This window comes from Gadus chalcogrammus, chromosome 10 (genome assembly GCF_026213295.1).
Source record: "Gadus chalcogrammus isolate NIFS_2021 chromosome 10, NIFS_Gcha_1.0, whole genome shotgun sequence".
NCBI classification, from domain to species: domain Eukaryota; kingdom Metazoa; phylum Chordata; class Actinopteri; order Gadiformes; family Gadidae; genus Gadus; species Gadus chalcogrammus.
In genome coordinates, this window is record NC_079421.1 from 17,369,056 (window position 1) to 17,395,224 (window position 26,169).

The 26,169-nt window shown below is 47.6% G+C and overlaps 1 protein-coding gene across 7 annotated transcripts in view; it reads left to right on the forward strand.

Moving 5' to 3' along the window:
* The window catches only part of dlg3 (discs, large homolog 3 (Drosophila)), a 74,170-nt gene that overhangs the window by 31,582 nt on the left and 16,419 nt on the right, over window positions 1–26,169 (forward strand). The window contains exons 1-10 of one of the 7 annotated variants that reach the window (XM_056600539.1): window positions 2,239–2,347; window positions 8,838–8,891; window positions 9,443–9,493; window positions 10,956–11,080; window positions 11,469–11,638; window positions 12,659–12,810; window positions 14,300–14,444; window positions 15,940–16,114; window positions 23,865–24,060; window positions 24,896–24,998. In XM_056600539.1, the coding sequence (XP_056456514.1) occupies window positions 2,270–2,347; window positions 8,838–8,891; window positions 9,443–9,493; window positions 10,956–11,080; window positions 11,469–11,638; window positions 12,659–12,810; window positions 14,300–14,444; window positions 15,940–16,114; window positions 23,865–24,060; window positions 24,896–24,998 (1,249 nt within the window). In that variant the 5' untranslated portion in view covers window positions 2,239–2,269. Of the gene's footprint in view, window positions 1–2,238; window positions 2,348–8,837; window positions 8,892–9,442; window positions 9,494–10,955; window positions 11,081–11,468; window positions 11,639–12,658; window positions 12,811–14,299; window positions 14,445–15,939; window positions 16,115–22,125; window positions 22,451–23,864; window positions 24,061–24,895; window positions 24,999–25,137; window positions 25,886–26,169 lie in introns of those variants that run through there. The other 6 variants (XM_056600536.1, XM_056600538.1, XM_056600537.1 and 3 more) reach the window with 6 other exon arrangements.

The following is a 26,169-nucleotide window of genomic DNA, read 5'->3' on the forward strand; positions in this document are numbered from 1 at the left end:
GAACCAGAGGATGCATTTCATCAGGACTCAAAAACAAACCCTTTGGTTATTAATATATGCCTACCCTGCCATAACACGTTTGGGCCTCCTGGATTTCAGTGTTGGGTGTTTGTAGATCAACAACAAGTGTGATCAGTCCAAAGCAAAGAGACTGCGGCTTGCATCGGTGCAGAGAGACTTTCGGAATATTATGTTCATGTTCTTGATGGCAACCGGAGTTAGCCACTGAGGAAGAAAAATTGTGAATCTGGACCGTCAAAAGGAGGCGGATAGATCTGGCAATCACCACAGCAACGCCATCGCTGAAAGACAAAAAACAATGGCCTGCTTTGCCTTCTGCATTTGGCACTAAAAAAGTCAGCATATGGATGGCCGAATGTAACTATGGCAGGAAATGTAACAAAAAATCTTGTTTGCCTCTCCGCTTCCCCGATGGTAGTGTAATTCCTCCTGTTGTATTCCTTACACCTACACAGAGAGTGAGTCAACGCTACCTCAAAGCTAGGGGGCTTAATGGGGATAAATGTATATGTGCTTCTACTCACCTAAAGGGAAGTTTTGTCTTCAGGCTTTCATTTACCTTGGGGTCAGAGGTCAAGTATCTTGTTTCATGTATCATTTCAATGCCCTTACCCTTTGAACGATTGTGAACCATCAGTTGATGAATAAACCAGCTGTGTTGCAATAATCACAACCATTTGAAATAACTCTTAATCAATATCCATTGCCATCAGCAAATCCTTATGTTATTATCTTTTGTAGCGTAGTAAGATGTACTTTAGCTGTATTTCTGAGTAACACGACCCAAAAAGTATAAATATGTGTTAGGAGGGTGGTTTATTGAGCCATGAATAGATATTATAGCATCACTTGCATCACTGTCACACTGCCCACATACTGGAACATCCATGTTATGTTTGTAATAGAAAACCTCTAGGATTCAGGACCATCTACATGGCTGCTCACTGAGTTGGACACTGTAACTTGGCACAGCTTAAAACACACAGACACACACACACACACACACACACACACACACACACACACACACACACACACACACACACACACACACACACACACACACACACACACACACAGACAACCATCTAGGAGAAGTAGCTGTTTTCTACCGCTTAGCAACAAGGGGCTAGCAACTGGTTGCTAGTAGCGAGCTAACACACTGAAATGACCTCTGGTCGGGAGGAATCTGTTGGGTTGGGGCAACATGAAGCATACTGATCACTGTCAAAATTGATGCTTCTCTCTCTCTCTCTCTCTCGCTCTCGCTCTCTCTCTCTCTCTCTCTCTCTCTCTCTCTCTCTCTCTCTCTCTCTCTCTCTCTCTCAATTTTAGTATGAATACTTTTTTTTTTTTTTTTTTCACTTGTGGGTTCGGGCTGGGTGGTAATACGATTATTGTCACTTTGAGTGATATTGCAGTCGCGATACCGTCTCATTTTGAATGATATATCGCCATAAGCCGAAATGACCACATTGTAAAGTCAGAAATATTTAATTTGAGATACTCTACAAATCAAATCACCAATCCAACCACGAGTTGGATTGTTTAGAAGAAGATTTAGAAATCATTAACATATTATACATCTATCTATGTCGTTTAAAATTCCCCAGGGTTTGTTGTAATAATTAATTCTTACATGTCAGCCATCCCTACTATGTGGCGGGCTGTAGAAGACGTGGACTGGATCCTGAATATGGGATCAGGAATCCTGTGTCATGGTTTGATACTGTTGTTAATGTAACTCTTCTGGGCAGCCATGATGTCATCCCGGTATCTCAGACTGACCACTCAGAAAGAGGATAGTGCACACACACACACACACACACACACACACACACACACACACACACACACACACACACACACACACACACACACACACACACACACAATTGCCCCACATAGTTAAAGGTTGAATGGCAATCCATTACGCAAACAATGAAGCACCCACGCACACACACCCTCTCACACTCAGACACAAACACAAACACACACACACACACACACACACACACACACACACACACACACACACACACACACACACACACACACACACACACACACACACACACACGCACGCTCTCAGACACACACACACACACACTTACAAACACACACACACAGACACACTTAGACACATTCAAAACTTACGTCAAAACCTGATCAATTTATAACAGGCTCATGAATACACAAGCGATGCAGGTTTGTTATGAATGCTTGTGAGGCTAAGTGCTTTTCCCCTATGTGGCTGGCATTGTGCACTCCGCTGAAGGTCATGCTGGCCAGCTCCCATTTGGAGCAGTTCACCGTGACAGAGAAGGTAAGCCACAACATGCCTTTGTAATATTACATAAAGAAAAAAAGAGGGAATGCTGTTGACAGCTGTGACGGCCTGTTAATGAGGGTTTTATTAATGTGAGCCTGTCCTGTGTTTTTGCGTACGGTTGATATGGACGGAGAAGTTGGCCACCTCCCACCTATCGTTTTTTTTTCGAGGGAGGGGAGAGGTTCAATGTTCACGGTTTACGTGTGAGATAATTCACTGCGGTTTGAAAATAACTGAATTCTCCCTGGAATCAGCAGGGGATGATGAGTGAAGGAGCAGGTTTTTCGTAACTATTGAATCTCGTTACGCTTCTGACTTTCCTCCGACGAGAGATAAAGCATAATTCGAGACGTGGTAAAAAAAACAACGTATTTTCTCCCAAATTGGCTTCATGGGTTCATCCATTCATTATTCCTCCTCTCCCTTCTGTCCATCTGTCGATGCCTCCCTCCTCCCTTCCCTCCCTCCTTCTCTCCCTCCCTCCCTCCCTGCTCTTCGAGGCAGGGGCCCCGGTGTGAATGAGATGTCGGGGGCATGGTAATTGGGGAGGTATTGATTAGACTGCAGCGTGGCATCCGAGCGGCCAATGAGCAGCCAGAGGGGGGCTGAGGTACGGAGCAGCAGCAGCACTGAGTCGTGCGTCTCTCTCAGAGCCCAGATTCCGCAGGACCAAAATAAAAAATCGGGAACACACCAAACAGCAGACAAAACGCAGCGCATCCACAGGGGAGGGTGCTGGCATTGCAGGGGCCGAGGTATCTTAAAGTGGCCGGGGGGGGGGGGGGGGGGGGGGGGGGGGGCGGACGGATTAGCGAATGTAGCGCATGTAGGGAAAAGCACGGTTGTAGCATTCCCTGGATGGTCGTCACGACGACGGCCGGCGCACGTCAGCGGCGCTGGACGCCGGCTCGGCTCCGCCTGTGACGTGGCTGGGAGCGGGTCGGGGAGGGGGGGTCTGTCATGTGGTACCGAGCCTCGCCGGAGGCAGGGACGCGGGTGGAAATGTTTTGCTGAGAGAGGGCGAGAGTTGGGAGAGAGGGGAGCGATCTTTTTATACATTGTCAGCAGGTCACTCCCCCACACACGTGCACAAACCTCGATGTGTCCCCAAGGCAGCCCCTCCTTCCCTCCAAAAACTAAGAGAGCTCGAAAACACGACGTTACATTACAGTTATTTGGCTGACGCGTTTGTCCAACGCGACTCCGTGTGTTCAACATTGAAGATAAAGCCCCTAGAGTGCAAAAAAAACTGGGCAAGGATCCCCAACGTGGAAGGTGCTGCACGGTGAATGGATGACGTCGTCACAGTAGCAGGAAGACTGCAAGCCTATAAATATGCATCCATTTTGTCTACTTACCGTTCTGAAATGACATGTGGCACATTAAGAATTCATATTAGTCTTCATTATACCTTGTTTGGTGGGACTCGCACATGGAGAAATAATTAGCGCTTGTTATTTGTGTGATTGACAGGTGGTCCTGCCTTCATGTAGATTAAATAATGTGACCCAATACATTCATTTATTCGTTGTCATTCCTTGATTAACGGTGAGTGAATGCTCATACTTATGAGGGAGGGGAGTTGCCTCAAACGCCATCGGAAGCGTTGTGTGTTGTTCCTTAATTAAACTATTGGCGTTCATTAATGAACTAAATAAAAATATAGAAAGGCCGTGATAGAGAAAGAGGTCCCTCTCTACTGTGATGCTCAAGCATGCAGCAGCTGCAGCATTTGTCCCAGCCGCCTTTTAAACTGCAGCTAGAGCTCAGAGAGGTGACACAGTGTGTCACTTTCGTGTGTGTGTGTGTGTGTGTGTGTGTGTGTGTGTGTGGGGAGGGGGCGTGGGGAGTATGGCGACACAACAGGCTCCAGTTACCATTGGAAAGCATTGATTATTTATTTATTGATTATTTAGCAGCACTTGACGGCCCTCGCCTGCCAGGGTTCAGTGGGACTCTTTATCCCGCTCCTGGGTCAGCCAAGACAACATATGGCTGTGAGACACACTGCCCTGGGGGTGTACCTAGTGGGGGCTGGGGAGGATCAGAGGCCCAAACAGGCTGGCCCAGACTCCCAATGGTTACTGATTTAGTAAGAAACTAAACAGCAGGTTTTTTAGGCATTCTTTCTTCAGTTCTGACCAGTGGAGAATGGTTTTTAATTGTGTTAGTGTGTTGGTGATGGCCTGTGTGTCTGTAAGGCATTTGTGTGTGTGTGTGTGTGTGTGCGTGTGTGTGTGTGTGTGTGTGTGTGTGTGCGTGCGTGAGTGTGTGTGTGTGTGTGCGTGCGTGTGTGTGTGTGGGTGATTGTGTGTGTGTGTCCCAACAGCTGCCTGCGAACTAGTCCTCAGTGCTTAGTGTTTCGAATTAAAAGGGACAATTAGGGGATTTGCGATTTAATCTCATCCAGATTTAGTTAATTTCGATGATGTGTCTCAGTCCCACACTCTTCCACATCTGTAACCTCTTGCTCACACTTTATGTTAACATTTCTCAAAATGTTCTCCTTTAACGCCTTCTTTCCCTGAACGTTTAGGCAAAGTCCAACACCACACATCAATACATAACTAAGTAACTAAGTAAACATTTAACAGCCGTGCTATGATTGACACAATTCTTACTTGGTCAATTTTCTTTGTGTTTGCCCTTAAATATAGATAGAAAAAGTTGGTGGCTATTAACTAGAACATTTGAATGTGTATCAGCTAACAGTGGCTGCATTAAATATTAAATTATTACCATCTAAAGTGGGCGACTTGGTAGCTCAGCGTGCTAGTGGGCTTAGCAGGCAGGCGGAAAACCTGGCATGGACTCCACTCTGTATCCCTCTCTCTATACTTCTTCTCTCTCTCTCAATCATCTCTCTGTCTCCCTCTCTGTCTTTCTGCGTGGGTATGTGAAGGAATATCCAAGCCCCTATAACCGACTTCATATAAAAACAGTGCATCCCTTCAAATGTTATAAACTGTACCACCAACATTATAACATCTCAACATTTGAAGTCCTACACACATTCCTTTATTACGGGAAAGGTATGAGGTATGAGCCCTCGGTCATCGCTCTCACCCATGACCGAGTACAGACGGTGGTCCATCACCATAACAAGGTGATGATGACGTTCGTATTAACCTCCGATGGAGGGCTAAACCTCGGAGGGAAAGATCTAGTACTGAGAGTACTGAGATTATCCTCCACTATTTGCTTTGTTTGTTGTTTTGTGTTAGATACCGATACAGGGATTATTCAGTAATCCCAGACATGGATAACGTTGCTGTTTTATTCAACTCAGGCCAGCATTGTGCTCGAGGCCATGCTAATGGCTCCTTAGCGGGAATACTTGACCACGGTGGTTGTATATATCATTTTTTTTATGTTGCCGTAGCGATGATTGGCGGTGACATGGACACCACTTTAAGGCTCATTCTTTCGGTTGTTCATGTATTTAATATTTCCCTGCATTGAAAGCCTGATCACGTTGTGTTACGTAATCCTGCTGAGCATTGTAGTGAACAGTTGACCTACTATTAAGTACATGCAGCCACTAAGCACACACACACGTTTATCCAAAGCGACTTTGCTCCAGTGAATTCAGATATGCTATGGGTGACTATGGGTTGACGACGTTGAAGTATCAAACCCAGTGACTTTCGTCTGCGATTCAACCACAGCGAACGGCGACACCATCCTGCCCCTATTATTATTCATGTTGAGGCTGAGTGAGTCATTCTAGCCAAATTCTTGCTTGCCAATTCATTGTGCGCCTGTTATCAGAAAGACTGATTGTACAGTCTTTTGTGTCCTGGTTCACTATGCTAGATACCGTGGGTATCTTAATGAGATACTGTACTCCGGCACGTGCTAAACCCTTAGTATTTTAGAGTGGATTATTCACTGAGGAAGTTGAGCCTACAGCGTAGCCCCGACAGTTACCCTCAATCTGTTTGTTAGCGGCAGCTTCCGCGCTGCTTGTGCCACAACACTCAGTTGTGGAGTCACGGCAAACAAGTGTAGAAGATTGCAGTCAGCAGTTTCACTTTTGCGCTCCATTCGCTCTGAAATGTTTTTTCTGGTGGTGGATATGGAGGTTATGAGGAGGTATGATTATAAAGTGATAAAACAGATGCATTTGTCCACCACGGTTTTGAAAGATGTTATTTAGTGGTTGAACGAACGCGGTCAGAAGAGCAGGAGAGAAAAGAGTGCTCGCATTGGGGAGGTGGTGGTGACCTGATTGATAATAACGTGGTAAACCAAAAAACATTAATCCTCACTAAACGTAACACCGCAACGATAAGACAGGATGGAGGATTCTTACCGATTTATACCATTGAAATGCGACATGTTTTGTTGTCCAAATGTCAGTGGAATGGATGCGTTTGCTTATAAGAGCATCATTATCGTTGGACGAGTGTTGAAAAGGAGCGTTCAGAGGTTTGGCCTCCTTTCGATAAAGCGTGCACTGTGCACACACAAGCAGTGACACCAACATCTGTTCAGCACATATGCAGATTTGAATTTAGGCCTGATGGTGCTGAATACGGAGTGGGGGGGGGGGGGCTACGTAGCCCTCAAACGCGGACCTGCGACTCAGAGCCTGGGGAACATGGGAACGGCTCGATGGCCCCACGTCATGGGGATGAATGGTTCTGATCAGAGGATCAGATCGTTCAAGGGTGTGTTTTCAAGTGATTGGAGGCCCCTTGTCTTTCAAGCGGCGGGCGATCCATGCAATCCCCCTGGGCCTACCCTGCCACCACCTGTTTCGAGGCTGTGATACGAATACGCATTTTTGGGCGGCTTTTCATATTCATTCATTGACAATTTGCATTCATATTTCTTTTTACGTCATTTCTCAAAAGTTAATCTGAAATCAAATAAAAATTGAGCAATGTTTGACAAATTGAAACTAGGACCATGCGCGACACAGAGCGGGAAGCCCGTCGGACACCCCTTAAATCTGGGACACACCGCCGGGCCATTGGTGGGCCATGGGTGATGGTGCTCTAACGTTTCAGCAGAGCAACATCACAATTGATACTGTTGTGTGTTTGTATGTAGGTAGGTGGGTGGGTGGATGTGTGTGTGTGTGTGTGTGTGTGTGTGTGTGTGTGTGTGTGTGTGTGTGTGTGTGTGTGTGTGTGTGTGTGTGTGTGTGTGTGTGTGTGTGTGTGTGTGTGTGTGTGTGTGTGTGTGTTTGTGTCAAGTGTGGAAACGCAGCAAAAATATACACTGTGACCTGCTGTCTTTAGTGATGAGCCATTTTAGAAGGAGATTACAATCAATAAGAATCAAGGGATCAATGGCTTTGGCTCCACGGTGTAAGGCCTGTAGATACAGGCAATACGGAGGGGTGGTTGTGATTAATGATGAGGGCAGTGTGGCTGGTAAACGCTTCCTCTATACCACACATCAAACGCTGTGGGTCCCATTGCAGCACTGTCAGCAAACCCCAACCCCACCCACCCACCCCCACACACACAGCAGATCAATAGAGGGCTCCAAGCGAGCGAGCTGGACTATAGGACCAGACTCACCAACATCATCTCCCCTGCCTCCTCCTCCTCCTCCTCCTCCTCCTCCTCCTCCTCCTCCTCCTCCTCCTCTTCCCTCCCCTCCCCTTCTTCATCCTCTTCCCTCCTCCTCCACTTCCTCCTCCTCCTCTTACCTCTTCCTTCCTCCTCCTCCAACAGCAGTGTCACTCTCCTCGTGCTTGTGTCCCCATCTGCTTTACCTCCCATCTACGCCAGTGCTTCCATAAGGGAACATCAAATGGGCTAAATATCGCTCTTTTTTTTTTCGTGGTTGTGATGAAACATCTCCCTGGAAAAACAAGCGGATCTCAGCTTGGCGCGGGGCTCAATACAGTAATCGGTGTGTTGACAGCTTTCTAACCCAGCCCAAGGAATCCGTGAACCAGTGAAACACTTGTTTGTATGCCGGGTCTGAGGGACTGCATGCTGTCATCGGAGGAGTGTGTGAAATGAACAGGAGGACGTGGAGTGAGGGGGGGAATGAGTGTGCGGTCGCTGCAGTTGCTACGCGGCAGCCATTTGTGTTAATATGAGGAGCGCCGGATGTCTGGCTAGAACACCAGGAGTAATAAGGAGCCGTTTCTCTCCCCCGCTTCTTATTCTCAACCCCCATCCCTCACAAACATCTCCCTCTCCTCCCTATCTCTCGCTCCCTCCTCACTTTCTCTTTCTGCCCCTGTCTCTCCCTCTCGCTCGCTCTATCTCTCCCTCTCTCTCTCTCTCTCCTCCTCTCTCTCTCTCTCTCTCTCTCTCTCTCTCTCTCTCTCTCTCTCTCTCTCTCTCTCTCTCTCTCTCTCTCTCTCTCTCTCTCTCTCGCTCTTCCCCTCTTTCCCCTCCCCCAGAGAAGACAAGCCAACTGCTCCCATGGCATCCATTCACCGTCTCCTGACTCTGTGGTTGTGTCTGTGTGTGTGCACAGAGGTAATGTGTATCTCTCTCTTCCATCTCCACAGGCCAACCCTCCCCCCATCATTGTCAACGCAGACTCAATGGACGCCGGCCCTTATGTAAGTATCCGTTTTTTTCTCTCTCGCTTTCTCTGTCTCTCTGTCTCGCTCTCTCTCTCTCTCTCTCTCTCTCTCTCTCTCTCTCTCTCTCTCTCTCTCTCTCTCTCTCTCTCTCTCTCTCTCTCTCTCTCTCTCTCTCTCTCTCTCTCTCTATGTATCTATCTATCTATCTCTCTCTCTCTATTCCACTCTCAGCTATAGCAGTCTCTCTCTGTCTGTTTCTCCCTCTATCTCCAGCATTGTGGATGGATGAATTTAATGGTAGTAGCACGCTGTTCACCATGTGGGCTGGCATTTGAGTGGATTTTTTTTCAGGGGAGAAACAGCTGACACATAATTTAGTTCTTAGCACCTGGCTTAAATACTGTAAAGGGACAGAATATAATAATAATTATATTTGTAAATGGAATAATCCAGCTACAGTAATATTTTCCGTCCCTATTTTTTCACTAACAGTGTGTGTATGTATTTTGATGCATTATGTATACACCAACATGAAGTTAAACATCTATTAATGTGTTATTAATGTTACTGTCTTCACGTTTAAACAGGTAAATGGCAGTGACGGGATGTATAAATATGAAGAGATCATCCTGGAGCGGGTAAGTCTTCATTGAGCATTCATCTGATCTCCCCGTTTGTTCAATCGTATTCCCCCCCCCCCCCTTCTGCTGCGTCTCACTATCATTCACCTAGCGGCCACTTGTCCACTAGGTGGCAGTAAGCCGCTCTGTCAGCAACCCGACAACAGACCGTTGCCCTGCAGCAGCTCCTGCAATCAGGAGATGTTGATGAGCGTTTTTAATCGCTTTAGCCCGTGTGTTGCGAGGTTACATACAAGGTTTTTTGTATAAGGCGGCATGCAAATCAAAGACGCGGTGCATCGCTTAAGCTGGAACACGCCTCGCCACCGCACGACTTGTGAGGGTAACAACACCGGCGGCGTCAGCAAGGCGTCGCCCTTTACATAATCCCCCTGCCACACATGACGTCAGCGAGCGCCAAAGTCGAGCTGCAAAGCCCTTCACTCTGTGAGGCCGCCATTGTTACTCTAAATATTTACATTCAGAATATACCATTCCCTGATGAGCTCTGCTCGTACAGATAGCGTCGACCGATTCAGTGTTTCAGGTGTGTGTGTGTGTGTGTGTGTGCGTGTCCGTGTCTCGCGCTGTACGTGTGTCTGTCTGTGGGAGCCTGAGCAACAGGGAACTTGGCGCATACCCCTCTTTGCTTATTCGTTGTGAGGGTTGCTCATTAATTATAGACCATAATGAAGCAGGTTTTTTCTCTGCCTCCCGTCTTGTTTACCGGCCCTTGCTGTGTGGCCGTACCTGTCAACCCACTCAATTGGAAATAGGCCTCGACGCAGCGCAAAGTAATAGTGAAGTCATATATATTAATACACTGCAGAGATGGTGAGGTTGTGGATAGGATACGGTGGCTCAACTGACCATTGGGGTACGTTCACGTACGCTTGGCGCCATATTACTACCTGTCTCCCGTCGCCGCAGTCGGGCAGCCGGTCTCTGCTGCTCAGTAACGCAATACATACAAACATGAAAGTCATTATCATTAGTCAGACATAGAGAGACACACAACACACACAAAAACACACACACACACACACACACACACACACACACACACACACACACACACACACACACACACACACACACAACCGCACATGCATACACTCATATGCAAACAGCGGTGTCGTCCGTCTGAGAAAAGTGGATATCAAAGTATACCTTGAGAAGTCCCCTGTACCGGCTGCCCTGATTGGTCGTATCCGCTAAAATACCAATACACTTAAGTGCTGCACGCCGTCGACCTTGGGTTTGTGTTGGAATCCATCACTCCCCCTCCCCTGCCCCGTCTAGTTACGCATGTGTGCGTGCATGTGTGTGTGTGTATGTGTGTGTGTGTGTGTGTGTGTGTGTGTGTGTGTGTGTGTGTGTGTGTGTGTGTGTGTGTGTGTGTGTGTGTGTGTGTGTTTGTACGTGTGTGTGTGTGAAGTTGATGTAGGGGCTAATGCTATTGGTGAACTGCTGTGTGCAGGGTAACTCTGGCCTGGGCTTCAGCATCGCTGGGGGAATGGACAATCCACACATCCCCGATGACCCAGGAATCTTCATCACCAAGATTATACCCGGAGGAGCCGCCGCCATGGACGGCCGACTGGGGTAAGCGCGGGAAGGAAAAGGGTGTGACTTTAAGAGGCTTTCAGCGTTAAGCCATTGTCGACGCTTGCTTTTATGCTCAGAATGTTTTGATGTTAAAATTGTGTATTGACTGACACGGTCCATCAAAACACACTACAGCATAAACACAGCTGCATACTATTTATTTCCTAGTTACACTTGGACTTTTCTGATGTTTTGTCAATATCTATGTAAAGTGTCTTCGGGTCTCTTGTAAAGCGTTGTAAAAAAAAAATAATATCGTCACCATCATCACCACCACAGTAATTCTATCTTCATCATCATCTTCATCACCATCTTCATCCCTGTTTTCCTCCTCCTCATCATTAAAACGATGTGTGTGTGTGTTGCCCCCTGCGGCGTCCCTCAGGGTGAACGACTGCGTGCTGCGGGTCAACGAGGTGGACGTGTCCGAGGTGGTGCACAGCCGGGCGGTGGAGGCCCTGAAGGAGGCGGGCCCCGTGGTGCGCCTCTTGGTGCGGCGGCGCCAGGCCCCGCCCGAGACCATCCTGGAGGTCAACCTGCTGAAGGGGCCAAAAGGTGAGGGTCCCACGCACCGTCCCCTCCATACTAATGTGGGGATCCAGCAGGCCTTGGTTGTTATAGCAGGCCAGGAACGAGAGGCTCATGGGGCGGAGTTCTGCCTGGTCTCCTGTTGAGTTATGGAGATGTTATACGGAGGGGAGGGGGTTTTAGGAAGCAAGAGTCGCCAATCGTACAGAGTTGATTTGAAACCTTGACAGACACTTTCCTAAGACCCTCTGTGTTTGGACAGGACGGTTCAGCACCAGGTTTACTGGTGCTGCCCGAGTTCTTATCAATGGTTTTTGCAGTGAAAAAAAAACACACTTACTGTTCCCCGTCTCAAGCAACTTGATTGGTCGAAAACAAATGAAACGAGAGCAAGTGAAATGCCCCATTCACCCTGATTTGAGTTGGTCTGCTATCATACTTTAGATATTAATCCAAAGTTTGATGTGTGAGTCTACCTCCAAGGCATATCCTGTTGTTTATGTCTGCTTGATTAATATTGATTTGTGATGGAATGCAGCCGGCCAGATGAGCTTATATTTGTTGGATGTGTAAACGTTGTGAAATACTGCAAGTGTTTTATTTTTATCTTCCAAAGCGATAGGAGCGGTTTAGACCTTATTACAGTAAAATGTGTATTTGTTGAGCATACTATTTACTTGCGATCATTGTTAATATGTAATATTTTTCCCATTTCCGACACAGATCTACTTATTACTTTTTAATTAATGGAGTCGATATTACAGTCTCTATGAAAGGCCAACGTTTAAACGAAATCAACAAGTTGGAAAACAGAGCAGCAGATGTCACGTGAAAAAAGAACAACGTCCAAAATAAAGAGACGTTGATTCACAGAAAGAACTGCTAGGAGTTAATGTGTGTGTGTGTGTGTGTGTGTGTGTGTGTGTGTGTGTGTGTGTGTGTGTGTGTGTGTGTGTGTGTGTGTGTGTGTGTGTGTGTGTGTGTGTGTGTGTGTGTGTGTGTGTGTGTGTGTGTGTGTGTTAACGCGGCGGTGTGTTCATGTGCAAGGCCTGGGGTTCAGCATCGCGGGAGGGATCGGTAACCAACACATCCCCGGGGACAACAGCATCTACATCACCAAGATCATCGAGGGAGGGGCGGCGCAGAAGGACGGCCGCCTGCAGACGGGAGACCGCCTGCTCGCTGTAGGAGAACACAATGTACCCCTCTCTCTCTCTCTCTCTCTCTCTGTGTGCTGCAGGCAAACGTTCAGCTCAGAAATAACATGCGCTTCACAAGGGGCATGGCTGCAGCGCTATCTTCGGCGATCGTGATTCGCGAACCCCCCCGCCCCCCCCCCACCCCACCCCACCGAAAAACACAAAAGCTAAAATCTGAAATGGATCAAAATCTGTTCAATGTCAATCAGGGATTGATTGGAGATGCCTGCCACCGATCAAACGTCAGTGTAGGAATATTCAAGTTATCCTTTCTTTAGAACAGAACGGGTTCTTGGCATTTCAGTAGCTCACCATGTAGGCATCATGTCCTGTAGTCACCCAGGTGCCATTCCCACCTGTATTCCAATGCTAAGTTCCCTCTTTCTTGTAATAGATTTTCCTTGCTTTCTTTGATGCCCATAAAGACAGAGAAATATATATTTACAAAAAAGTCTTATTCAGAGTCCCCTCATTCTGTTGTTTTAGCTGGAGCCAGCTGAATCATGTCAATGTTAACGGCCTCATGTGTGATTGATACACTGCTTCACACGAGAGAAGATCTCCCTTAAGCCTCCTTATGTCACACAAGCAGCAGATGAAGGAACACATCTGCCAGGTGAACCAGCGTCGACGCTGTTCAGTCCATTCAAGCTTCAAGGCTACAGTAGAGACAGAAAGAAGGGAAACCAAAGTCAGCTAGCAGTTCTACTGCTGGGGCTGTTAAGGATTTCAGTCAAAAAAATCTCTTAACTCTTATCACCCCACTCTTATTTTCGACATTCATTTTTTACCTTCAGTATTAGTAGTCCAAGTATTATTTGTGTGAGTTGTACCAGTCCTCTTTTTGATTAGTTCTGCAGTTCTGAATGCAAGCTTTTCCCAGGAACGTCAGGTGTAATCAGTATTCACTGAACCTTGAATTCACCCCTTCACGACTCTGACAAAAATGCTGATCTTTAAAGATTGTATCGGTCACAAAGTCACTGGCACACAAAAAAAAGACGACAATGCGCCGTATGCATGGTTGTTATTTCGCATAGCTGCTGAGATATGTGGCTTTAAAAAGACAGAATGTCCAGTCCATGCAGCAGCTATTACATGACTCATCCACTCTTCTGCTGATGCTGTTTATATTCTTTCTGAACTGAACTGGTCATTTGCAGTATTTCAATCATTGCCCACTGAAATGTTACTGCACAGAACTCCCTATCCAAAAAAAACACAACTAGACTATGTATGGACTTTGCACTCTGAATAGATGAGTATGTATGCCTTTTTTATTACCGTCTGTGCTTTCTTTCCTACTTGCGGTTCTGAAGGGTGTGATGCACAACACACTTAACGCTTCAGGTTCAGATAACTTTATTGTCCAGCCACAGTACGACAGGAAGTCTACCATCAAGTTTTGATGGCTTTAGATGGCAGCACTCAGAACAAGCGTGTCGTCGTGGGTGTGTTTGACCCTCTTCCTACCCCTGTGGGCGTCCAGGTGAACAACATCATCCTGCAGGATGTGCGTCACGAGGAGGCGGTGGCTGCGCTCAAGAACACCTCGGACATGGTGTACCTCAAGGTGGCCAAGTCGGGCCCCGTGCACCTCAACGACATGTACGCTCCCCCGGACTACTCAAGCAGTACGTATCTCCTTCGCCTCCCTCCTTCCAGTCCGCCGTCATCGTCCTCTTCCACCCTATATTTGTCTTCCTCCTCCTCCTTTTCTTCCTCCTGCTCTTCCTCGTCTTTCACTTCCTCCTCCTGGTTGTCCTTCCTTTTCTTCCATCTCCTTGTATTCGTCGTATTAACCCTCCTCCTCTTCCTCACAATCGTGTTCTTGCTCCTCCTCTTCCTCCTTTTCTTCCTCATTCTCCTCCTCTCCTCCTCCACCTCATCCTCCTCCTGTTATTCAATGTGGTTGTCATGTTAAACTATCTCTTATCATATTAGTCATCGTGTCTGTTTACTTGTATTCTCTGAATACAACAAGATCTAACGGTTATTTTTTATCGATTCAACTATTTACTCCTGAAGCAGACTCTTATATCCAAAGCGATGCACAGTGTATCCAAATACATGTCATTAAGGTGTAGGTCAGATTTCTAACAGGCTGGTTCGAGTACTTGTGAATTTTGATTTAACCTACGTTTTTAGCTAAAATCTGCAATATGTCCAATAGTGGTGTATAGAATTTCCTTTGTAGTGCTTTTGTTGGACACAATACTCTTTCCACTCACACACAAACACACACACACACGAAAGACACACCAACTCTCGCTCCACTCATCCACACACATAGATACAGGATTTGTGCAGGCACACACAAAAATACTCACACATGTATATTTATACACATTCACATACCAACACACACACACGCAAACACACACACACACACACACACACACACACACACACACACACACACACACACACACACACACACACACACACACACACACACACACACACACACACACACACACACACACACACACACACACACATACACCCCTGCTGCTGCCCACAGCAACAACAAGCCCAGATCTCTCTACCTCCCACTAAGTGTGGAAGCTTTCTCACATCCCACCTGCTCACAGAAGCCCACTCTGAAGTGCTGCAGCCTCCGACAGAAACCCACAGAACTGTCTCCATATCCGAGCCACCCAGTCTTATGCAAATCCATACATAGCTGCACTTTGTCCTGCTTTCTATTTTAAAGCGAGGTGCTTGGACTGGCGCTGGGCTTTAAGCCCGTGTGACCCACAGTCAGGTGATTTAGATTTGTGGCCCGTGTTTTTGTGTCGTTTCCATGGAAGTCTCGAAATAATCCCAAAAAGAGTCCTCAGGGGGTGGTTTTCACTTTTGTGAGATGTCTATTGTTAAGATATCACATCTTGATTCACACCGTTGCCTCTACCTTATAAAATATCAAAAACAACAGCAGAAGATCGTTCAATGTAAAATGTTCCGCTCCGGGGAAACCAATTCCGCCTATTTTAGCCGTGGAATAAACGTGACCTTTCAGACGCCCCGGGAGTGGCGGTGGTACTGTGGGATGTGGTGGGTGGTGGTGTGCTGGTGCTATTATGGTCATTGCTGTTGTAATCATCTCCTCTTTCCCCCCCTCTGCTGGCATGGCCCTCCCCCCAGCCTTCCCGACCCTGGTGGAGAACCACGTGGGCCACGGCTACATGGGGGCCATGGAGCCCAAGCAGGTGTACCAGGCCCCGCCCCAGGGGGGCGGGGTCACACCCTCTAGGTACTCCCCGGTCCCCCGCCACATGCTGGGAGAGGAGGACTTCACCAGGTCAGTCCTGGGCTGCTCTGCTGCTGTTGTTGTTGTTCTTCTTCTTCTTTGGTTGTTGTTGTTGTTTCTCAATGATTGTCTATCTTTTCCTGATTTGCCAAGGGTCGAACGAGTCGTTTTATTTATCCGTCTATTTTTCTACGTCAAATATTTTTTTGCAGTCAAACAAGATTGCCAGGCAATGGTAACTTATTCTTTTCTCCAAAGTAACCACCATATCTCAATATGCTATTTCTTGATCCCATTCCAATGGAACGCTTATTCTTTAGATAGGCCTTACGTTAGTGTTACACCAAGCAAGATTATTAAAGAGAGGAAGAGAAAATGAGGTGCTGTCGGTTGAACGAAAAAACCCGCAGAATGAGAAGTCACACACACAGAGGCCTGACGTAAGCCTCCTGGAGGTCTTGCGTAATCCTAACCTACAGATTGAGGCGGAGGGAGAGTGTGTGTGTGTGTGGGTGTGTGTGTGTCTGTGTGCTTCCAACGGTCGTGAAACCGATGACCTTTATCAGCGGTGCCTCCCTTATCCCTGAAGCCCCGCCCCCTGTCTACGTGCATCGTGTGTGCATTTGTCCAGTCTTGTCTAGTCTGGTATGTTTGTGTGTACGTGTGTGTGTGTGTGTGTCTTCTACGTGTCCTGCTCTTGTCTCGTTCACTGTGCTTTCTGTATCCCCCCCAACCCCCTTCCCCTCCCCCCCCCCCACCCCCCATCGGCAGGGCTGAACCTATTTACAGTGTCATCCACAAACCTGGGGAGGGCAAGGTGCCCCAGGCCCTCTACAGAGGGGCGTGCCCGGACACAGGCTACAGCCTTTCCCCTGTCTCCCCGTGCCAACTTCCACCCCCCTTCCCCGCCAGGTACTCTCTCACTAAGCCCTCTCCCCCCCCCCCCACCCCCCCCCCCCCCCCCCCCCCCCCCCCCCCCCCCCCCGCCCCCTCCAGCCCACATTCAGCCCACTCATGGTGCCTGGCATCTGGGCCGCCAGCCGCCAGCCCCCTGCCAGAGCAGCGGTGGTCGGGTGACGGGGCCAGGGGCAGGTGAAAGGGTCGGGGGCAGATGACTGCTTCTCTCGCCAGTAGATCAATGGGGCAGCTCATTGCGAGGGATTAATTTGGACACTGGCAGAGTGGAGGAGAGTGTAGGGACGCAGAGAATGATAACATTCTGTTTGGTTCTTCTGAGAGGATTTGCACAAAACCACACCAAACCACCATTACTAGAAAACAAAAATATCTTCTTAATTATGCCCAAATTATTACTTAAAATTATCCGTTGCATTCGCCGCAACGAAGAAACATTGGCATCCCCACTGTCCTTCATTCGAAATAATGAAGTATACACTTAATATCAAGCAGAACATTCCCTACTTCGTATTCAATCTATGAAACCGAACGTAAAACACAGTTCAGTGAGCAGCCCGCGTGCGAACGGATTCCTACCTGTGCGAACACACCCCCCCGAACAAGAGCGCAGTGCATGCAGGCCTTCTGCTCCCGCAAGCTGCTCAACACAATCTGCCACCAAGACTAAAAAAAAAACCCATAGCATGAGGCCCTGGCAGGACCGCCCTGTCTCTGGTGGGCCATGCAAACATCGATACTCATTTAGAGAGAAGAACGCCCCTCGTACCTTCCTCGGTTTGTTTGTCGATGAATTACCGTCGCCGCAAGGCCGCGGCCAGAGGCGTTGTGAGCCGTGTGTGTGTTTGCACAGGGACTCCGCCATGCTGTGCTCATCCATCACCTTTCTGAGGGGAATTAATGAATTGATGTGTGTGTGTGTTGGCCCGCCGTGTGCATTTAATGTATTTGCAGAACGTCAAAGTGGCCGATTGGTAAATAGTTTACTGCCAGGTACGTTTTCATGCATCAATGTCAAAATGTGCTTACTGTTTGTCTGCCTCTTAGGCTCGTGTGTCTGTTGCCAGTGTGTGTGTGTGTGTGTGTGTGTGTGTGCGTGCGTGTGTGTGTGTGTGTGAGGGGGGGGGGGGGTCTGTCTTTACATCTCACCAAGCGGGTTGGTTAGGAGCCATAGATCAGGTGGCATGCAGCGGTGGTTTCAGAACACCGCGAGGAAAAGTGTGTTTGAACCTGGCCCCCCTTTGCCTGAACGTGCCTGCACATGGGGCCCCGACGCGTCAGCCCACTGCTCCACTCATGTAAAGATACACACGGCCCGCTGCTGTTACCATGCATATATTGGCGGAAGGCGCAGTCGCATGAGCCAGCCAGCCAGGGTTCAGCGGACATTCCCTCAGCTGTCATGATTCATCCACACACTGCTGGGGAAACCAGGCCATAGTCTCCGACCCCCTCCCCCTCCTTAACCACAACCCACCCCCGTTCATCACACAAGCGGCCCGGGCTGCCAGCAACCATCACACACACACACACACACACACACACACACACACACACACACACACGCCCCGCCCTGGTATGGTGGCACCGACTCATAATGTGCTGACACACACGAAGGAACACATAGTCATGCAGACATTTTCACACATGCACACACGCATAAACACACACGCATGTAAACACACGCACGCACACACGCACACACACACACACACACACTCACACACACACACACACACACACACACACACACACACACACACACACACACACACACACACACACACACACACACACACACATAAACACATACACACACGTGCACACAAAAACACACACACAGGTACACATACATACATACATACATATAAACACATGCACAAAACATCTAACACACTTGTGCGCACACAGCTCATAACAATCCAAAACACATCATCAGACACACACATATGCATAGACCCAAGCACAAATGCAAAAACCCACACTCACCCACATCCTCATGGGTATACAGTCACTCCTATAGTCTAGCAGTCCTCCCATAAATCAGGAGCGAAGCAGCGCTGGCCGACACACTCTAAGTGTCCCTGTGACAGCACCTGTTGGCCCTCCGTGGGTTTCTCTTTCATGTCTGCTTTAGAGCAGAGAGAGAGAGAGAGAGAGAGCGGATGACATCATGACTGACAACAGAGGTGGATGGCGGTCAGAGCAGATGAGCGTCGGGCCAAGTCACGCTGACAGCCAGGGGAGAGGAGACGGCTCCTTCCAGCCTCCACGAGCACCTCCTCAGACCACGCCCCACAGCGGCAATATCACATCGACGCGGAGCACTGGCATGCAAATGACTCCAATATCTGCATCACATAGGGTGTCTTTGGGGTAGGATGTTGATATTATGGATTATACGTTTTAACACACACACACACGCAGGTAAACATTTAGTATTTGATGAATTTGATTCAGTAATTAATTGTTAAGAGAAAAGGGCCAATATATATACTAAACCATGTTCGCGAGCAGCATTATGTTTTAGAACACATACAGAAAACCAGAATGATTTACTCTACTACTATTGGTCTCCACATCACTTTGTGTCTTAAAAGCTGTTCAGACAATCATATATATATATATATATATGTCTATATACAAACATTCATATATGTCTGTATACAAACATTTATGTATTTATATATATTGTATGTATATGTGGCATGTTGCATGTGCCAAGGGTCCATGCTGCAGCAGCTTACCTCTCACCGGGGTTAGTTTAACATGGATTCTATAGTAAGCACCGGCTGCACAACAAGTGGAGTATGATGCTTGTGAAGATGACTCAGAGCACGCATTGGTCTCTGTCCATCTGTGCGTCCCCCTCATTGGTGTCATCGCAGACACACACACAAACACACACACACACACACACACACACACACACACATGCACGCACACACTCACACACACAGTCCCCCCCCCTCCATTTGATACTACTCTGTAGATGGACATCTTCTGTCTGTATCCTCATGCCACCATCTTGTTTTGTGTCTTGGTCTGGTTCTTTATCTCTGCCATTCTGTGGACTGTACTTCCCTCACTCAGGATGGAAGAAGTCCATGAAGTCGTTATCTTTGAACGTGTGCGTGGGAGTGTGTGTGTGTGTGTTTGCGCATGCATGCTGGGCTTGCAAGGGCGTTAATGCAGTAGCCAAACAAATAACCTCGCTCCTTAGAGTTTGAGTTTGGCAGCAGTAGTTATACACACTGGACGACGCCATTAGACATGTCTCTCGTAGAGTGTGCCTGATAAGCACAGCCGCCGCAAGCAAGCTAATCTTTAACACGGTGCATTCCTGGAAACCTTTGACCTGATCGTCAAGAGACGTCATCGACGAGCCAGAGGCTTACTTTCCCCTGCAGTGACACACACACACACTTACACCAAGTACAGAATATAGCATGCAGCAGGCAATCATAGCATATTCATCGGGAGTCCTTGAGTCTCAACTGTTAATCATTCATCACGCCTCCTTTATTCTTAGCCTCAGCAAAGCTTGAATTATCTTAAACCGTCTGTCGTCTTAGCTGGGGCTGCAGCACCCACCTCTGACAACACCCCACACCTCCATGTTATATTATATATCAAAGATCAGATTGTGAGAATGTGAAGAAGAGGTCCTCACTGTCAAAAGCCTTGCCCCTCAATCTAAGTTACGAGGGCCTTTGCATGAAGCAAGCAGGATCTGGTAGTCTGGGAGTTTATTTATCTTTCTCTGATCCTACAAGAGAGATATGGTACATACAGGGAAGGAAGAGAGAGAGAGAGAGAGAGAGAGAGAGAGAGAGAGAGAGGGAGAGAGAGAGAGAGCTGTGAGAAGGTGGCGTCTGTTTGTTGGGAAAATGGTGTCCATCTGCAATGTCCACCATTAATCAGTGAAGCAGAGCCAATAACTGAGGACAGCCCAGGGCAGCACCGCCCATATTTAGCATTAGGACTACCCCAACATCAACAGCACAGCAGGTGTGTGTGTGTGTGTGTGTGTGTGTGTGTGTGTGTGTGTGTGTGTGTGTGTGTGTGTGTGTGTGTGTGTGTGTGTGTGTGTGTGTGTGTGTGTGTGTAGAGAAAGGCGTTTACAGCACTAGAACTGTTGCCATTCCTCAGGGATGAAAAGGGGGAGGAGAGTTGGTGGTTGGGTCGGAGTTGGGGGGCCGGGGTTGGGTTAGAGACGGTCACATGATGGAGCAGCAAGCGCTTGATCCCGCTGCTGAAGTCCACTGGAATCCCCTCCTGTTTACGTTGAGCTGCCCCGGACTGCTCTTCATATGCACGTGGGCCTGCATGCACATGCCATAACAATGGACCCCCTCCCAACCCTCCCCTCCCTAAACACACACGCCCACATGTACACAGAAGCGCTCACAATCTCCCACGGACGGAGGCCACCACTGCCAATAATATAATAAACCGCCCTTGGTCGTCTGACTGCATCACAGTTGGGATTCTGGAGCCTTTCATGCGACCGGCTTTCCACCTTATTGTCAGGTCAGAGGCTCGAAGGAAGTGACATCAAACGTCCCCTGAATGTCATGTTAGGGTTTGTGTGTTTCCCTTGCGCTGTGTATACTTTTGATGAATTAGCTGGGGGAGCTGTTAAGAATCTGTCTGCAGCAGTCTCCAGAGGAGCTGGGGCTGACAGACAGGAATGCTGTGTGCGTGTGTCTGTGTGTGTGTCTGTGTGTGTGTGTCCCCGCTTGTCTGTGTGTGTGTGTGTGTGTGTGTGTGTGTGTGTGTGTGTGTGTGTGTGTGTGTGTGTGTGTGTGTGTGTGTGTGTGTGTGTGTGTGTGTGTGTGTGTATTTGTGGAGAGAGAGGGCATGGAGCAACGGGGGCCGCAGCAGAGAGAGAGAGCGGAGCGTTGTACAGATTGAGACTTGGATGACCTCCAACGCCACGCATCCCAATCCTGTCGGTTTTGATGTGACACATGGTCCCTCTTTGCAGACGGAAGATCCTGGCGGCTGTTAGCCCGGGGAGGAAATTCGTTTTTTTTATCCGGATGCTGCTTCCTACGGGAATAGAGGCAGGAGATCATCCGTGTGGGCGGGCGAGGGTTAATTTTTTCCGCCCCCGGTCGGTGATGATGATGATGATGATGATGATGATGTGGGAAAAAAAAGTGTTTCTGACAGCTGGAAGCTGTTTTGCATCACAAGTCACCCCGGTCTGAGATAAAGCAACACCACAGCCCTTTCTCCGGTACTGCCTCTGAAAGTATGTGTTCCCGCAGCGCGCCAGCCCAGAGAGAGAGAAAGGGTGAGAAGGAAAGACAGAGACAGAGACAGAGAGGGAGAGAGAGGGACCCTTCGTAGCAGGGCGATTTCTTTCTTAGCCGCCATGTTCACCGTGAACATATCTTCCTCCATGCCGCTGGTGAGGACTTTGCCTGAACGCACGGTTAGGAAATGCAAGCACATCAACCCAAGGTAACCATGGAGACCCCGTGTGGCTTGCCGAGAGAGGGGGGTGGGGGCAATGACACTCAAGATGGAGTACAATGTTTTTTGTCTTTTGAGCTTCGGTGGTTTCAAGACGTTTAAGACGGATGCGTTGTTTATACCAAACAATTCCTTCATGTATCTTCCTATTTTTGTTAATGTAAGGGTACTATTGAAACATGAAACATGAGAAAATAGTTGGTGCAAAGAAGTTACTCTATCAGTTACTGTATTTATAATATAACCCAAAATATCCCCAATCTTAATTTATTTTCTAAATGTCCTCTAGCCTCTATGTAGCTGTTCTGCTTATATGCTCTCCTTCTTATTTTTTCCATATAGTTGGAACTCTGAGTCAAAATGCTATTATCTCAAGAGGACGCAAAGATTTTCCGCTCTGCACGTCCCCCCTGAACTGCTCATAAACGCTATGCTAGCACCCTCCAACTCCAGAAGTAGTTAACAATGCGCACTACCAAAGTCATTTCAAACTTCCTGCGTCTCTTCAGCTTATTTTAGTGCTGTGAAGAGGCTTTTTTCCAACGTGGTCATAAGTAGGCTGCACAACTTTTACGTTGCTGAGGAGGCTTCCAGTGATTAGAAAGGTAGTCCAAATAGCAGCGCAGGGCCATTAGACACAAAACAGGGATTGTTTCTGAGTACTGCCAGAGAAGACCACTAATGGGAACCACGCATTGTTCCCTGACTGCTTTCCTGTGTGTGTTTGAGTGTGTATTTGTGTGTTTGTGTGAGTGTCTGTTTCTGTGTTTCAGTTTGTTGGTGTGTGTGTGTGTGTGTGTGTGTGTGTGTGTGTGTGTGTGTGTGTGTGTGTGTGTGTGTGTGTGTGTGTGTGTGTGTGTGTGTTCCAGAGTGTACCTGTTTTCTCGGAAGGCTGTTGATGTCCTTTAGTCTTTGGTTTGCCATCTCTCACACCCTCTGGTGACCAAGATGGACTGAATAGCCTGTTTCGGTTTTTATAGCAATATGTATTGCTACAACAGTATTCTGGCTGTCATAACTGTTCTCGATAATCTCGTGTTTGTTTTTCTGCTATTATTGAACATTGTTGTTGCTGCTGCTATTACATGTAATTAATGTACATGTTTGAGGTGAAATTATTGTTGCGTAATGTTAAGAACTGATTCCATCGACTAAATTATGTCTTACCTCATGCACGGAACACAACCTAGACTCCTGGATACCACACACACAAAGTAAACAAAACAGAATACATTAAACGCACGTTGTTTGTCCACCCCCTTCTCCTTTTTGTTTGTTGTGTCTTTCTGTCTTACCTGTTTTTCTATGTCTCTCCTTCTCCCTGTCTGTCTCTCTGTCCCCCCCCCCCCTCCCCCCCCCCCCCCCCTCTGTCTCCCTCCTCACTCCTCTCCTGTGCCCCCAGTCCCGCCCCGCGTCCTGACGTTGTCGCTCTGTTTGGCAGGGAGCCACGGAAGGTGCTTTTGCACAAGGGCTCCACAGGGCTGGGCTTCAACATCGTGGGCGGAGAGGACGGCGAGGGCATCTTCGTCTCCTTCATCCTGGCTGGGGGGCCGGCCGACCTCAGCGGCGAGCTGAGGCGGGGGGATCGCATCCTCTCAGTAAGTTTTTTTTTAACTTGAACTAATTCCATGTGTATTGTATATCTATCTATGTATTCATCTAAAGCGACTTCCATCGAGCGGGTGGCTTGAAGGAGTGGCGGCGTCTTGCTCAAGGATGCCCACAGGTTACCAAGCACACCTTTTAGGGATCAAGTACCTACCAAGATCCTAGTACCTTTCTCTGGCTGGGAGTCAAACGCTGCTAAACTATCTCTTTGTCTCTTTATCTCTCTTTCTCTTTCTCTTTCTCTCTCTCTCTCTCTCTCTCCCTCTCTCTCTCTCCCTCTCTCTCTCTCTCTCTCTCTCTCTCTCTCTCTCTCTCTCTCTCTCTCTCTCTCTCTCTCTCCCTCTCTCTCTCTTTCTCTTTCTCTTTCTCTCTCTCTCTCTGTCTTTCTCTCTCTCTCTCTCTCTCTCTCTCTCGCTCTCTCTCTCTCTCTCTCTCTCTCTCTCTCTCTCTCTCTCTCTCTCTCTCTCTCTCTCTCTCTCTCTCTCTCTCTCTCTCATCCCTCACCACTTGTGGACACATATAATACACTGTGCACTATTTCGTGTAAATCGCAGGAATACAATCATCAATAGCACTTCAAATAGTGGCGAGAGGAACATCTCTCAGGGGTGGGCCGGTGTCGTATGTCCTCCCCCCCTTGAGACTAGAGACTTATTTTTATTTAGTTTTCTCACAGCAGGGGGGTGTAAGTCCTCCTCACGGAGGGCCGAAGTTGCTTATCACAACCAGCGGCTGTGTATATCCTGTTTGGTCTTCCCCTAACCGGACAGCCCACTCAGAGCCCCTCACCTGGGTCTGAGTGCTAAGAGGCCATCTTTGTTGCAGGTGAACGGGGTGAACCTGAGGAATGCGACGCACGAGCAGGCGGCGGCGGCTCTGAAGCGGGCAGGGCAGACGGTCACCATTATCGCTCAGTATCGCCCTGAAGGTAGGGAATACATATTAAAGATGTATGTATGTATTTATTTAAATGGTAGTACGTTGTTATCCAAATACTTGTTTGATTGTAAGTTGGGGCGAATATTTTCACATATGCAGCAGCAAACATTTAAACGATACTAATTACATTTAATGATTATCAAGTAAGCCAGATACTTGTTTTGGTCCTTGTTTGAAAATAGTCAGTTAACAAGATATTATCATAATATACTTCATAAGTTGAACGGTCAATTGTGTTGTACAGTCTGGCCATCTTTTCATCTGTTTTGAAGTGCAGCAAAATGTCCACCAAATGCAGGGTGAAAAATAAATAATTAAATAAAGGATTGTATTTATTCAGCATAACCAATAGAGTGTAAAAATATATATTAAATTGAAAAGTACAAAGTCATTACGTGACGTTTATGTACTGTACCTTGTCTGTTGAAAATAAGCATAATGCCACTGATAGGCCAATTCTAGACGTATTCAGGTTCAGGGGCGGTACCTTTATTAGCAGTCTGAAGTGTCGGGCAAACTGCAAGGCGGGCAAACGAAACGCTGTTGTCTTCCGTTGCCTAGACCAGGCTCTCTCGCTCTGCCTCTGTAACAGTGCATGTCTGGGACAAGGAACTAGCGACACAGGGGACCAGCAAACTGGTCAAGCGGAGAGTAGAATACCGTATACCTTATTGAATGGGACTCGGGAGTCAAGTTGAAGAGGGGCGACATTAGCAAAGGTGGAAAAACTTTTAACTCTTCGCTACCAATGCGGATGGGGGATGGGCTCGGATACAACAAGCAGCAGGGCAGAAGCGGCATGAATTCTCATAATGGCTCGGTGAAGAAACAACCGGCTCCGAATGCGATATAAATCAAAAGCCCCTCGACATTAAGGTGAGACCGTTTCCTTGTTGACCTGTTTTCTCGGCTGCGAGAAATACGTTAACTTACAAACCGGCATAGTTCAGACTATAGGCTTTATTGTTTTGAGTTTTTGGATCAGGTCCGTGGGCTAACGTTACTATTCTTAGCTTTTTGAACTGACCCAATGACGCAAAATATACTTCGCTAAGACGCTGATCTTTATTAACTCTTCAGTGAGGCGCAACCAATGTGTGTTTTTAATTCATTGTATTTGTTAAAAGCGTTAATATGGATTGGTAATGGGACTACGGGCG